The sequence below is a fragment of the Lepidochelys kempii genome, chromosome 7 (assembly GCF_965140285.1).
Source record: "Lepidochelys kempii isolate rLepKem1 chromosome 7, rLepKem1.hap1, whole genome shotgun sequence".
NCBI classification, from domain to species: Eukaryota; Metazoa; Chordata; order Testudines; family Cheloniidae; genus Lepidochelys; species Lepidochelys kempii.
In genome coordinates this window covers 39,076,237-39,092,561 of record NC_136386.1, presented here as the reverse complement: position 1 = coordinate 39,092,561, position 16,325 = coordinate 39,076,237, and the positions used below count along the sequence as shown (strand labels likewise).

Sequence of the window (16,325 nt, the reverse complement as noted above, 5' to 3'; positions counted from 1 at the left end):
CTCTCAGCTGCCCTTCACCCATCAAGATCGCTGCTCATGCTTATTCCTAGTGTTTCAAGTCCATACATTTCGCATTTTTTTATTTTCTAAAAATAGGACTTCATTGTATCCTTACTAACGGGGTTGCAAACAGAGAACAACCCTTTCAACTTTAGTCTATGATAGCAGACACAATTAGGCTGAAAAGCTTTCTGGTAACACAAACAAGATAGTGCTGCAAATGTTACTAAAGGAATATGATTAAAGTGAGGAAAATGCAGTTAGGAGGCATTGATGAACCAGAGCCCTGATTCTGGACTTTGTTTCCTTTGGAACCTTGTTGACTTCCAAGAATTTGGTATGGCGGAGTATCATCCTCGTGTCTCAAGATATCTCTCAATCTTTCCTGATGATCTCTTAGAGAAGTGAAGATGATGATGACATATTTTATGTTTTAAAATGGTTGAATAAACATTATTTAACAAACATAACATTCCTGTGAGGTAGGTAAGTAGTATTTATCTGAAGGAAATTAAACATAGTCTGAAGCATAGTCTACACTGATGTGGCTACACTGGCAAACCCTCCTAGTGTATACACAGCTTATACTGACAAAAAGGTGCTTTTGGCAGAGGGTTTAATGCTGGTTTGGCAAGAGTGTGTGAGATACACACAAAGAGTCCCAGATAACACATACCAAGAAAATATGAAGACAGGAATGTGAGTGTGACACCTCCTGGAGGTACCCAAAGTTGAGGCATCTCGCTAACACCTGCCTTTAGCATGAGGAAACCTTGGGTGTGCCTGCTGGGGGGTCAGTTCCCCGACTCTACCAACCTCTGGCAACACAAGCACTGCATTCCAGGCCTCTACAGGCCCAGCTGTGTCTGTACGTGTTAACAATAAGCACACTCGAATGCCTGAGCATTCAAAGTGTCCCCCTGCAGTTACCAACCCCATTCCACTGGATACTCACAGAATTCACAGACCCGCTACTCCCAAAGGAATAGTACACACCTGCTTACCAGTTATACCTCAGGATCACCACACTGCTCAACGCACAGTATTTAAATATTTTTTAGTAAAAACAAGTAGTAGTTTATTTAACAAAAAATTGAAGAAGCATGTAGAATTAATGGACACAACTGATTACGTATAAAATAAAATCATAACATGCTTTTTAGAGCCTAAACTTAACAAACAAGACATTTTTTCTCAAAAAGGTTAGCTCACCCAAAGTTTCTCTCCCAGTGTTAAACAGCCGGACCAGCTGTGGTCCTCCGCTGGCAGCTTGTCCCCTGGGTGAAGGATAAGTGGGTGTACCTCTGCACCTCCAGATGTATTTCCAACAATCTGTTGTCTTTGCTTGTAAAAGGGTAATTTTGCTTGTTTCCTGTCTAGAATCTCCGTCTAAGCATCTCCTGCCTGAAAGACCCTTGTTTATCACCTTCTTGTGACCAGCCCCAACTCAGACCTCAAGAACATAATTTACAGTATATAAACATAAGTTCTTACATATTATCGGTACACATATTTTGCAGTAAGTATGATGGGCACTGGCACACTGGTTTCAGTGGAGAACTAGTATGTGGATACCAGACTCAGGGAATCCCTGTAACCCTTAGGCACTCCTGTACCCTCTGCCTGTTGGCACCAGGAGGTCCCTGCTTCACAGGGTGAGCAATGGTGAAATTTATTTCTTTAGAGTTGAGTACTGGCAAACATGGTTAAAAATCTTAAAACCTACATCAGCACATAACATAACTTTAATGGTGATGTGATTATACTATGGAATGGAGGAAGAGGGGAAGATATCAATGGGCAGGATCAAGTTTTTCTTATTTGTGCAGGGGAGAAATAGTGGGCAGGCTAAACATGAGCATGAATTGGTAGGAATTTGGGAGTTAAGTCACTTTTTAATACACAGTCTGAAAGAGTGGGTCTCAATCAGGGGTACACATACCTGTGAGGGTATGCAGGGGTACATCAGCTCATCTAGATATTTGCCTAGTTTTAGAACAGACTATATGCAAAGTACTAGCGAAGTCCGTACAAACTAAAATTTCATACAGACAATGACTTGTTTATATTGTTCTGTATATTATACATTGAAATGGAAGTACAATATTAATATTCCAATTTATTTTATAATTTTATGGTAAAAATGAGAAAGTAAGTAATTTTTCAGTAATAGTGTGCTGTGACGCTTTTGTATTTTTATGTCTGATTTTGTAAGCAAGTAGTTTTTAAGTGAGGTGAAACTTGGGGTATGCAAGACAAATCAGACTCCTGAAAGGGGTACAGTAGTCTGGGAAGATTGAGAGCAACTGATCTAAAAGACTCTCTGGACTGTATAACAAAGTACCATATAGAGTAGAATGGGTGTATTTTGTTCCATAATTTCTCAATTAATCCATAGCAATGGGTGAAAACAATGTGATATGGTATGCACGCAAGAATCCAAGCAATTATACCAGATAAGCCTCCTTACCCATAAAAGCCCCACACTAAATAAGTGTGCACCCGCAATATGGGATAGGGCACAATAAGCATATGCCCAATCTCAATCCCCACTGCTTGCCAGAAACTACAAACCAAGTGATGTTCTCACAGCATTTGTTGGTTGTTCAGGGAACTGGATACCTTTTGGAGGCAGTTGTGGAAGAAGTTTTTATATCATAGCAGTGAGGTCTATGAATGCTCTACACTCAAATCAAATTCAGGGAGAGTCACGAAGATGCAGATGTATTTACTACTACTAGATGATGCAGGTTGTTACTATGAAACCAGGTAGCATACCAAAGTCAGCAATGCAAGACCAAAATTTGGGTTTCAAGTTACAGTGGTTTATGCTATAAAGGAAGTATGTTACTTTTTAAATATTGGTCAGATCACCATCAGGAAGGCTATGCAAAATATTTACAAGTAAGTTTTGCTAATAATGTCTTATTTGCTATAAGTCTCATGACAATCATGGATTCTTTCCAAGCTCTGAAAATGAGTACTATAAATATACTCTTTTTTTGTAAACAGTTGTTTTAGATCCCCTTTTCCATCCAATTTACCTAGTAGTTACACCTTTGAACTACTTATGCCATTCACAAAAATGTATATGTAGTAGTAAAATTCTAGTTGAGGAGTATTTTAAGTCATGTATTTTAACTATTTTAAGTCTGTACACCTTTTCTTTTCCTGAACTCATCTCTGTTATTTTGATGACTGTATTCCACACTCTGCAGAAGTGCTAAATTACCAGACACAAGGATCAGATTAATTCCTGGTGCAACTCTATTGACTTCAAAAGAGTTACATCAGGAGCAAATTTGCTGCTGAGGCGAGAAACTGGTATGCTTCTCAACGACAAGTTAGTACGAGATCATTCGATCCCAGTCGATGGCATCATCTTTTTATGTAATATCCAGAGATGACATGGTTCGTGGAAGGCTAGGAGTCATCTGGCATTTTGTGAGATTAAGCTACCCTCAAAAATATTTTCATATAGTCAAGGCTTGTTTTGAGTTCATGCAAGACTGCTCTGGGCTTTCAGTGAGGAATGTGTATTTTCAAAGCTTCTGACTCCAGGATGAGTAATTCCCACTCCCATAGATGAGTGGCTGGATTTGCTGTGCCAAATAGGGTATATATTTACGAGATTTTTAATTTTGTAAACTAGAGGGTCACATTGTTCACCCACTTAAGAATGCTGAGCAAACCCAGATCTTGTTACCTAACTCTGCCAAGATGAAAATAACTCTCTTTACTCCAGCAGTTCCAATTACTTTCAGTATAAGAGGCTATTTCCACTATGGAAGGCAAATGTAACAGTTGGATATGTGAGATAAGAATAGAATTTTAAATGCTGCTTGGAGTATAAATAATGTTTAAAAAACAACCCATCCCACAAAAAAGAACTTCTTGGTCCTGGATCTGGGCCCTATTGCCCAAGAGAAATGCAGGCTCTGTTCCCATTGAAGCAAATGGACTTATTTAGGAGCATTGAAAAAGCAAGTTAGAAAAATTGACATTCTGAAACATCATAATCGTAGAAGGCTTGATTCTGCGGGGGCTTATATTGTTAATTTTCTAGATGTTTATTGCTGGGGATTGCAATCCAGAAATAACTATTATTAAATTTATTGTCCCAGTATTTGTTCTGATATGTTAACTATTGAGAAATTCCTAAGTTTTTAAAGTGTTTTGCAAACAGTATCTTTAAGGGAGAAACTTCCTATCTTTAGTTATGATGTTATGCATTCTGTTTTGGCCTTGGAGTAGGAGTGTGGATTTTGTCTCCTTTAAGTGATTAAAGATGAAAATTGTATACTTGGTCTTGATTGCTTAGCAGTAATTCAATATTGTGTATATTTAGGGCTCAATTCAACTCCATTGAAGTCAGTGGAGAGACTTCCATTGACTTCACTGGGAGTTGGATCAGATTCTTATAGTGGAATTTTGAAAAACTCCTGAATCACATACTCTTTTGAAAATCATACCTTTAAATTGCCTTATATTTCTTCCCCACTCCAATTAGTGGATGACATACGGAAATACTCATTCCTGGTCATAGACCATTCCTATTGTGTAATCTGTCAGTGCTCCCCCATGTAAAACCCTTCTTTTGTGGGAATGGGAGTTCAACACTTCACAGGCTCAGGCACTTTAGAAGGCTTCAATGAGGTAGAAAACCAAATGAGAGACGAGACTATGGGTCATGCCCAGTAACAAGGATTCCTTTTCCCTCCCTCTAGCTCTCATTCACTTACCTCACCACAGGAAAATCTGTAGTAGTGTTGTTATCTTTACTGCTTGGGGCAGGCTGTGATTAGCAAAGCTACTAGACTGAGAATCCATCTTTAGCAAATGAGTAACATATTTTTGCCCTGCAGGGCAGATCTGAGGAAATTACTCTAGTTATTTGTTGTTTGTAGTTTTTTTAATCTGGTGAGGTTTTTAAAAGCTCCCTGATATATAAATGATATGAAGTGTCAGTTACACTTATACAGTGATAAGGGACAATCAATGACTTATTGCAGAGAATCCCAGATTGCTGTTAACAGAGCAGCTGCTGGAGCTGACTGGTCACTTGGTGCTAACTGGTTTCCTTGTTTCCAGCTGCTAACTTTTTATTAAGAGAAACTAAAAATATATAAAATGTTACTGTAATTGGCCTGATCACAAATGAGGGGAGGAGGTCACCTCATGCAATTGTGAGGTGAGAAGGGGATAGTCCAGGAGGCAACCTTCCTATTAAGTAGTAGTCCACACATGCATAGGAAACCCTTATGTAAAACTATGGGAGTTGGCAGTTTTCAAAGTTAAATAGCTTATTAAAAAATAACAAAATTACCCCTGCCAAAAATAAGTAGTCCACATTATGGAGTAATTACTTTAAAAATTTTGTTTAACTAAGCTTGGTTTTTAAGTTCTGTCCTGCAAAAATATTATATTACTTCTAATGTAAAGATTTGTGTGGTATTATAAGCTCCACAAGGAAGCAAATTTTTCACAGCCAAGTTATAGAACATTGAAAAACTAATATTGTAAGAGACAACAAGCATGCAGGCTTTACTAGAGTAGTGCAAATGGCCTTGATACAATATCTTCATACAGCGTTTACACCACAATTCAGTCTCTCAAGCCCAATGATGTATTGTGCAATGTATGACAGTGTGTTTGTATGAATTCTTTTGACTCATGATTTCCTACCTGTCTTGTCTTCTCTCCCTGAAGCTATTGTGTTTCTTTTTGGGTAAATGAAAAATATCATAAAAACTCACTTTGATTTAAAGTACATTCTTACTGTCAAAGGTCTTTGAAGCAGGCACATGAAATAATAAAATCAGGGAGTAGTGAATGATTGTCTATAAACCAGTAACATATGTTGTGCTGTGACAGGGTTGATCTCCCCCCTCCCGTAATCATCCTCCCAAACTAGTGCCAAATGCAAGAGAAATAAGGTTTTGAATTTCTGTAGATTTCCTTTCCAGAACTCATAAAGTCAGATTTCATCTCACTGGATACAAGTCATTTATAACTGTTCCTCTCATTTCCTCAAGATTTTTGCATACTTAGGGGCTGATGCATTCTGTATGTTTTTATTATTACTTTTATTTGTCAGTTGGACCAGGATTCTTTGTGTGATTAATTAAGAAAATATGGGCAATGTGTGTGCATCAACATGGAAGCAATATTCTGGTGCAGGGTTGGTTTTTTGTTGTTTGTTTGGCCTATTGAATAATTTTTTATAAGAAATAACACTGGCCACATATTCACCAGCTGGAATTTGAGATTCCATAATTCAAGTAATTATTAATAACCACCATTATATTGATGCCTCTAATATAGCAAGAAAACATTGGCACAAAATAACTACTTATATCAAACACAAGCTGTCTTTCCTAACTGCACAGAGTGCCATCACTTTAACATCAAGGCAGGGTGCATTTGATTTAACTTAGATTGATTTAAATCATTATTTAAATCACTAGTCAGAAAGACTCTATTTAATCATGGATTTCTACATAAAAGTGCATTCCTGTTGGTTGTTATAACCTTAATACATATTCTTCACAATTCAGTGATAGATGTAGGTTTCATTTTTAGAAGGTACACAGTATACATTTTTAAAGTGATTTATTTTGAAAACTTTTCTGATTAGTTTTACAGCTATATCAGAAAAGGAATGATTGTTCGGTTATTTCATTTACCGAAAGTAACTGAAGCAGATATTTATGAAGTCATTGGGAGGTGAACTATCTCCAATTCAACAGGTTAATCATTAATATTTGGAGGATTTTCTTGCCATGTTGTATTAGGAGGAGAACATCACCAGACAGACATTAAAATTGTTTTATTTAACGAAAACAATATTATGTATTCTGGATTTTTTTCTTTAACCGAAAACATAATATTTTAACAAAACAAGCATATGAATTTTTGCATTTAGTTAAACGTTCAAGTTTTTTCAAATCAAGTTTGTTTTTGTTAAAATTGTTTTTAACTAAAATAGTTAAATGAAATATTTAAAAAAAACGCAGAAAATAAGACAGTCAGCCAGGTCAACTTGAGAAACTTAAAATATTGGCTTCTGCAGCCAACTCAGTCATCTTCACCTTCATTTTCCTGTTTGTTCTTCATCTGGAAAAGAAAAACAAGCTTTCCAGCTTTTTCAGATCCCAAATGATTTCTCAATTTGGAATGAATTAGTCCAAAGGAAGAAAATATTCTTTCTACACCGGCAGAGGAAACTACTGCAGTTAAAAGTGAGATTATCGCTTCAACAGTCTCTGAATCCAAGTGCTTAAGTGACTTCCACCAGTTCACTGGCGTGACTTTCTTTAAAACATTATCAGCAAACCTATATTTCTTGACTGGTTCACCCTTAGCTCTGAAGTTTATTATAGTTGGCATTATGGAGGGATGATTGCTGGATGTCCATGTCATAGCCAACTCCTGTTTTTCAGCAGTTTGACCCTAGTACCGAGTATTGAGATGTATAAATACTAGTACCGAGTATTGAGAATATTTGCAATAAAATGAGCTGGAGATAGTGCCTGTCCTATTCGTTTTTTTAATGCTTGAAATTTAACTGTCATTGCATATTTCTCGTTTTAAGATCTCTCAGTTCCTTCCAAATTTCAACAGCATCGGCAATAAAACAGCTATTTCCCTGCATTTTGTTCAACGCTACAGAAATAGGCTTCAGGATACTTGGCACGTGTTCAACATTTCTCTTAAGCCCAATGTTGAGAACTTTGGCTGTGACAATGCCATCTTTTTTTGCATGATTTTGTTCACAGACTGTCATCAGATTAGGCCAGTTCTTAATATAGTGCTCAAAACAGTCCACTACTGAGTTCCATTGCATGTCTTGTGGGAGAGTTAGCTTGGTTCCTCCCGTTTTTTTCAGAGCAGCTGCTGCAAACTGGTTGTTTATGGAAGTATTTTGCAATTTCAACAACATTAGCCTTTATTTCTGGAACACTGAAGTCTTTGGCTAGGAGGTGCATCAAATGAGCACTGCAATCATATGTTAGCTTGGGACTCTCTTCATTCTCTCCTAAATTTCTTTTCATCTTGGATACATTTGCAGGATTATCTGTGAACAAGCTGAGTACTAGACATTTGAATTTCCACAGTTTGTTATAGCTTTCACTGCTGCTACTTGTAAGTATTCTGCTATGTGTGCATTTCCTGATGTATTAATTGTTTCATAAGGAGGACATTCCCTTATTCTGTTGTCACAAAAGCATATACAATGGGAGCATTGTGGATATTGCTCCTCCTAACAAGATTCAGGTTAATAATTTCACCCTCTAGACCTTTTGCACACTGCTCAATTTCTTTCATACACTTTATCCAGCAATTTGCCTGTGACATCTGTTCTGTTGGGTGGACTGTATCTTGATCTTAATGACTGAACCATGTTAATGAAGTGTGGGTTCTCAATCATACGGAAAGGAGAGTTTGTTACATAAACAAACAGGGCAATTTTTTTTATCAGTTACTACTTTTTTGTAGTCTGCTGGTTCTTATCACAAACTTATCTGTGGTTGTTTATGGATGATGGAGATGTTTTTTCTTTTTGCTACAGGTGATATACTGTGGCTATGTGACATACATGATGTGACTGAAACACTATCATTGGCAGATAATTCTGAAACTATAGAAAATGATTGTGATCTTGAAGGTGGATAGTCTTCATAGTCCTGTATGTTGAGGATGGATTCTCCTAAACAAAATAAGTCAATGCAGTTATTTAATTATTATTACCATAATGCTCATTTAGTATTACTCATTGCATTCACTGACACTCAGTACTACTTTAAAGGTGAAATTGTAAAAGGAAGATCTGCCTATTTCAGCTACTTATTTTTTATCACAACTGCATCTAAAATGATAGTACCGTAGAGTAACAACTATATTTTTAGCTCAAACATGAGAATTCAAGAATAGTCTAGAAGGAAGACAGGCAGTTCTTAAAAAAGAAGTATGAAATAAAAAAGTTTACCAACCTGAAGACCTGCGTGTTCAGACATGTTTCTTTCATCATCTTCAATGCAGTTTCCTCCTGAGAAGGAACACGTCTCATGATGTTGTTTCATTCGGGTAACCAGGCCTTGCATTTCTTTCTTGCACTGTTTGCATTTTGCATGCATTCCTGTCTTACCCACAGGTAGAGGAACTTCATTAAAATATTCCCAAACTGGGTCTCTCTTACAGCCTGCTGCCATTATAGGTTTTCCCTTCTAGTGAGAGAGTGGAATGGTAGAGCTCAAATCAATGACGGCTAGAAATACCTCAAGACTTCTGGAATATGCTGCTCAAACAGTTTCACTTTTGTTTTTACTGCCTGTCCCTCCCTTCTCACATTTATCTCCAGGCTTCTTCTCCTTGTCCACATCTATTCTGCCCCCAACAATCTTCTATTCATTCAACTTTTTGAAACTTTGCACTTCTAGAGAGAGGTAAGGGATTGACTGTGTGTACACAAAGTTTCAGGGGGTTGAGGTCTGTTATTTCACACATCTACATTTTATTTATTTATTTATTTAAAAAACATTTTTGCTGTTAACAAGCATGTTCTTTCTGGAGACACAAATCCGCAGTTCGAGAACTGAAAAAGTAAGCATCTCTGATGGTATCTTCTAGACTGAGCACAGAGTCCCAGTGGGTGGATAGAAAGATTAACCTAAATAATCTATACAGAAGCCCCTGGAACTCCATAAGATTGGGTGCCTAATCAATGAACTACTGGAACTCATTTACAAAACTTTTCTTAAACATTACATGAATATATTGTCTCTTACTAAAAAATTAGAATTTATAATCCCTATTCCATGATGAGATATCTTTGAGCTATAATGTATCTTAATTAAAAATATCTTTAGATAGGTTTTTTCCTCAAAGCATTTTATCAAAAAATCCAATTTAAATAAAAGAATCTGATTTATTTTTTGTTTTAGTTTTTTTAAATCATTGATTTATCCACGCTACATCAAGGCGTTCACATGAATAGGAAACCAGCTTCTCCGGGAGAAGAAAATCCTGTCATGAAGCTATTTCAGGATTATGGCTGTGTTTTCTATGGAGGTGATAAGCAATAAGCTATCTGATCACGGATAAGGCTCCGTGTTTGTCATGGAGATCACGGAAGCCACGGATTCCGTGACCTCTGTGACTAGTGCAGGAGTCCATTCAGCTGGCCTGGGAGCCACCTGAGCAGCTTGGGCAGCTCCTGGCCTAGGCACACTGGCTGCTGCTGGGGCAGTCTCTGGGTCTCACACCCCTCAGCAGCAGGTGTTTCGGTGTGGGGGGGGCTCAGGGCTGGGGATTTGGGATGTGAGGTGGTGCTTATCTGGGGGAGGGGGCTCCCCAGAAGGGTGACAGCAACTCCCCTCCCTCAGCTCCTAGCTCCATGTGCTGCCTCCACCCACAAGCACCACCCCCGCAGTTCACATTGGCTGTGGTTCCAGCCAATGGGAGCTGCAGAACAGGGGCTTGGGGCAGAGCAAAGGCAGCACATGGAGCTACGAGCTGGAGGTGCTCAAGCACCAGTGGTGTCTCCCGGGCCAACCCCCCCCCCGCCCTTGAGCACCCACAGTGCCCTCCAGACCATGCCTCCTCGAGCACCCAAGTCTCCCCCCCCCCCCCCCCCCGAGTAACCAGGCCACGTTCCTCAGCACCTGCAGTTGCCCCAGAATTGCACCCTCCCCCTTCAAGTTTTAGTGAGGGGTATATAGTAAAAGTCATGGACAGGTCATGGGCTATGAATGTTTGTTTGCTGCCTGTGACCTGTTCGTGACTTTTACTAAAAATACCTGAGTCTAAAACGTAGTCTTAATCATAGATCTTGGTGTGTGATGTTTATGCTTTGGAATTTTTTTTTTTAATTTAAACTCCGTAGATTGGCAAGTTTACATGTAGGTGATGATTTTAGTCATAGACTAAATTTTCAAACATGTAGGCACTCTTGTGTATGGGCAGTTTCACCTCACCAATCTCCCAGGCATAGGCGCATACTCCAGGGCTGGAGCACCCACAGGAAAAAAATAGTTGGTGGTCAGTGCCTACCAGCAGTCCCATGGATCACCTCCTCTCCCTCCCCCCCCACCCCTGAGTGTCTCCCACTTGCCAGTGGCCCCGCTAATCAGCTCGTCCCCATCCCTCCCAGCACCACTGCAGATCAGCTGTTCAGCGGTGTGCAGGAGGCGCTGGGAGTAAGGGGGCAGAATGAGGGTGGGCCGTGCTCAAGGGAGGGGGCCGAATGGTGCAGGAAGAGGTGGAGAGGGGTGGGAAGAGGTGGGGGATGGGGTTGGGCCTTGGGGGGGAAGGGGTGGAGTGGGTGGAGAGTTTGGGGTCAAACACCCCTGGGAAAATGAGGAAGCGGGACCTCTACCCCCATGTATGCATACAAATGGGTAATGCCTTAGTTAGATTTGTATAGTGTGCAAGTTTAACAAGTTAGGCCAAAATAGCACTGAGGCAGGCTCTGCAGCTTTTTTTATAATGGCACCTGTGACAGGTTTACCCCCCCCCCCCGGGGTGCCACCTCATGTACTGGGATTCTATTGAGTCCACCCATTCCACCAGCCTGGGCTCCCTCAGCTTGTCCTGCTTTGCCAGGCCCTCAGGCCTCCTCTAGCACACACAGAGGTAGGGACACACCCAGCTGCAAAGGCATACAGACACTGAGAGCAACTCTGTGTGGGAAGACTCCGCTCGGGGATTGCCCAGCACTCAAGTACACCCCAGCAGGAGAGTAAACCCAGAATTGTATTGTCTTGCACTGCACAGAAATCTATATAGCATAAGCTCATGAAATCCATTCCCTCCCCCAATGTAGAGGAAGATATGCATAGCTTTTTGGCCCTTTCAGTTATGACTTACACAAACTGGTTTTAGAATAAACAAAAAAACAAGTTTATTAACTACAGAGGATAGATTTTAAGTGATTATAAGGAATAGCAAACAGAACAAAGCAGATCACTGAGCAAATAAAACAAAACACGCAAACTAAGCTAAATACAATAAATTAACTGGTTAATAGTAGCAAATTCTCTCGCTAAATATTGTTTTGTGCAGGTTGCACAGTTTCTTGAAGGTAAACTGCACTGCTTGCAGCTTAAATCTCTGAGTATTTGTTTCACAGGCTAGACCTTTCTCGCCTTGGCTCAGCCCCCCCACCACCCTGCTGTGCCCTGCACTAGCTTAGTTCCTTTGTTTCTTCAGGTGTTTTCCAGCACTCTTCCTTCTTGGGCAGGGAGGCAGTGGAAAAGAACCAAGATTAACTCACTCCCCAGCCTTAAATAGGATTTGCATATGGCGGGAATCCTTTGTTTCCCAGTTTGAACCCCACCCTCTCCTACTGCAAAAATACCAGCCGTTCAAGATGGTGTCCAGCACCAGGTGACGTGATCACAGGACCCTGTAGTGTCAAAGCAGCATCCCAGGAAACTTCTCAGGAAGGAGGGAGATTAGTATCTTAAAAGTCCAGTTGTCCTTCCTAATGGCCCATCCAGGCTTATTGCCTACTGTCTGGTGGGCGTTCCCCAGGTGCAAGCATTTTTGTAATTGATACATAGTCCATATTCCTAACTTCGGATACAGAAATGATACACGCCTATGTAACACCGACAGACCCTGGTCGTAGGTGGGCGGGATTGAACCGGAGACTTCTGGAGTTTCGTGCATGAGCCTCTACTGTATGAGCTAAAAGCCGACTGGCTGTTAGCTCAGGCTGTAGCGCATACTCATTTTATCTTTCTCTCTTTAAGTGGTCTCAGTGCCACTAGATGGGACATAACACCACACCCAGAAGGTGTGTGGGTTACACATACAAATAGGATAATCACATTCCGTAAATCATAACCTTTCCAATGATATCTCACATGACCCGTCTTGCATAAAACATATCTTAGTTATGCCATATTCATATAACAGTATTTCTATGAAGAATATCGAATGTAATGTCACAGTACCATTATTTCTCATTCAGTGAGGCACCACTTGTTTTAGATCCAAATACGTCCAGTATTAAATGTCTCCAGATAAGTCTAAGGTTTCGTCAAACCTTAGATCCGGGAGTTTTTCGGTTATATGAGAATCTCCACTAACATAGCAATACAGATATAGATATAAGTAAGTTTCTGGCTCTCCTGGTAGTAGATGAAAGCTTCAAGATGTGATCCAATTGCTCCATAAAGACTCAGAAACCAGAAGAAAATTAAAAAGAACATTTAAAAAAAAGTATTTTTTTTTTTTTGCAATTACATGATATTTTGTGGCCTGACTCATGATTTTTGAACTCTTAGGGTTGGTAAAACTGTACCACTTTCTCAGATGCCCTTTTGCTATTTCTTGGTGTTTTAACTATAAATTTGCAGCATAAACCTCGTATCAGTTCATGCATTCTTCTGCATTTCTTGTTGTGTCCCTCATTTGGAATTTGTAAACATCTGTACCTGTTTTTCATATTTGAACTTTGAAAACTGAAAGCCATTGTCTGTTGGGCAAATACCATTTTAAAAAAACACGCATAAATATGTATTTGCACAATTCAAGCTATACATTATATTAATAAGGTGTTTTGGGGAATTGTCTACATCTGTTTTTACTGGAGTAGGCTGTTATAGTTCAAGCTTTCAGGACACATTTGATTTAAAAAGAAAATAGAAAAAAAGAGCGAAGGAAATTGAATTAAAAACTAAGATAAAATGTCATTAAGGATCTGGCTGCAACTGATGAAACTTGGTAAATCGATATGGCTAGGATCAAACTCTGTTCCTCAACCCTGTTTGGTCTAGATATTGCAGCTCGTCCAGATTATAAAATCGATTGTTCTTTGGTACCCTTTGCAATACAGATTTTAAATTATTGGCTTGATTTTTCAGTGGTTCTGAGTGCCCTCAACTTTAATTGAAGTCAAAGGAAGCCTGGGGCCTTAGAATCTCTGAAAAATCAGGCTATAAACCTTGGTTTTTTGGGGTAAATAAATCACCTCATATGGGCAGCAGGGATTTTCCTGTTGGGTTGACTCAGCATATGGAGATCAAAGACTGACATTTCACTTCCCTCTGCTTAGGGGACTGGTTCTGTGCAAGATAAAATTTGGTTCTTCTTTGAGTGCTTGTTCATGTCCATTCCAATCAGGTGTGTGTGCGCTGCGTGCATGCCATCCGGAAGATTTTCCCTTAGCAGCATCTGTAGGGTCTGCCTGGGTGCCCCCGGAGTTGTGCCTTCATGGTGCCCAATATAGCGCCCTGCTGATCCCCCCCCCCATCCCCTCAGTTACTTCTTACCCTCAGGTTTCAGAGTAACAGCCGTGTTAGTCTGTATTCGCAAAAAGAAAAGGAGTACTTGTGGCACCTTAGAGACTAACCAATTTATTTGAGCATGAGCTTTCGTGAGCTACAGCTCACTTCATCGGATGCATACCGTGGAAACTGCAGCAGACTTTATATACACACAGAGAATATGAAACAATACCTCCTCCCACCCCACTGTCCTGCTGGTAATAGCTTATCTAAAGTGATCATCAGGTTGGGCCATTTCCAGCACAAATCCAGGTTTTCTCACCCTCCACCCCCCCCCACACAAATTCACTCTCCTGCTGGTGACAGCCCAGCCAAAGTGACAACTCTTTACACAATGTGCATGATAATCAAGTTGGGCCATTTCCTGCACAAATCCAGGTTTTCTCACATCCCCCCCACCCCCATACACACACAAACTCACTCTCCTGCTGGTAATAGCTCATCCAAACTGACCACTCTCCAAGTTTAAATCCAAGTTAAACCAGAACATCTTGGGGGGGGGGGGGTAGGAAAAAACAAGAGGAAATAGGCTACCTTGCATAATGACTTAGCCACTCCCAGTCTCTATTTAAGCCTAAATTAATAGTATCCAATTTGCAAATGAATTCCAATTCAGCAGTTTCTCGCTGGAGTCTGGATTTGAAGTTTTTTTGTTTTAAGATAGCGACCTTCATGTCTGTGATTGCGTGACCAGAGAGATTGAAGTGTTCTCCGACTGGTTTATGAATGTTATAATTCTTGACATCTGATTTGTGTCCATTTATTCTTTTACGTAGAGACTGTCCAGTTTGACCAATGTACATGGCAGAGGGGCATTGCTGGCACATGATGGCATATATCACATTGGTGGATGTGCAGGTGAACGAGCCTCTGATAGTGTGGCTGATGTTATTAGGCCCTGTGATGGTGTCCCCTGAATAGATATGTGGGCACAATTGGCAACGGGCTTTGTTGCAAGGATAAGTTCCTGGGTTAGTGGTTCTGTTGTGTGGTATGTGGTTGTTGGTGAGTATTTGCTTCAGGTTGCGGGGCTGTCTGTAGGCAAGGACTGGCCTGTCTCCCAAGATTTGTGAGAGTGTTGGGTCATCCTTTAGGATAGGTTGTAGATCCTTAATAATGCGTTGGAGGGGTTTTAGTTGGGGGCTGAAGGTGACGGCTAGTGGCGTTCTGTTATTTTCTTGGTTAGGCCTGTCCTGTAGTAGGTAACTTCTGGGAACTCTTCTGGCTCTATCAATCTGTTTCTTTACTTCTGCAGGTGGGTATTGTAGTTGTAAGAAAGCTTGACAGAGATCTTGTAGGTGTTTGTCTCTGTCTGAGGGGTTGGAGCAAATGCGGTTGTATCGCAGAGCTTGGCTGTAGACGATGGATCGTGTGGTGTGGTCAGGGTGAAAGCTGGAGGCATGCAGGTAGGAATAGGAATAGCAGGTAGGAATATTACCAGCAGGAGAGTGAGTTTGTGTGTGTATGGGGGTGGGGGGATGTGAGAAAACCTGGATTTGTGCAGGAAATGGCCCAACTTGATTATCATGCACATTGTGTAAAGAGTTGTCACTTTGGATGGGCTATCACCAGCAGAAGAGTGAATTTGTGTGGGGGGATGGAGGGTGAGAAAACCTGGATTTGTGCTGGAAATGGCCCAACCTGATGATCACTTTAGATAAGCTATTACCAGCAGGACAGTGGGGTGGGAGGAGGTATTGTTTCATATTCTCTGTGTATATATAAAGTCTGCTGCTGTTTCCACGGTATGCATCCGATGAAGTGAGCTGTAGCTCACGAAAGCTTATGCTCAAATAAATTGGTTAGTCTCTAAGGTGCCACAAGTACTCCTTTTCTTCTTACCCTCAGTGACAGCTAGCTGGAACATTGCTCGCTCTTGCTTGCAAGCACTTTGGCAGTGTCCTCTGTAGTTAATTGTACAGTAATGTAAATAGTTAGTTAGAAATAGTTTTTGTTTGTTTGGGGGGTTCCCCCCCATCCCCAACAACATCTTCCCTGCCTCCAGGGTATGCCCTGGTCCCCAAGGTTTAA

General features: G+C 40.4%; 1 protein-coding gene across 8 annotated transcripts in view; it reads left to right on the top strand.

The window, feature by feature from the left end:
* Positions 1 to 16,325, top strand: part of ATG7 (autophagy related 7) — a 271,180-nt gene that overhangs the window by 77,347 nt on the left and 177,508 nt on the right. For 4 of the 8 annotated variants that reach the window (XM_073352294.2, XM_073352295.2, XM_073352292.2 and 1 more), the window contains exon 18: positions 1,381 to 4,299. The exons of 3 other annotated variants lie outside the window; for them this stretch is intronic. In XM_073352294.2, coding sequence (XP_073208395.1) covers positions 1,381 to 1,659 — 279 coding nt within the window. In that variant the 3' untranslated portion in view covers positions 1,660 to 4,299. Of the gene's footprint in view, positions 1 to 1,380; positions 4,300 to 16,325 lie in introns of those variants that run through there. One more of the 8 variants, XM_073352296.2, reaches the window with a different exon arrangement.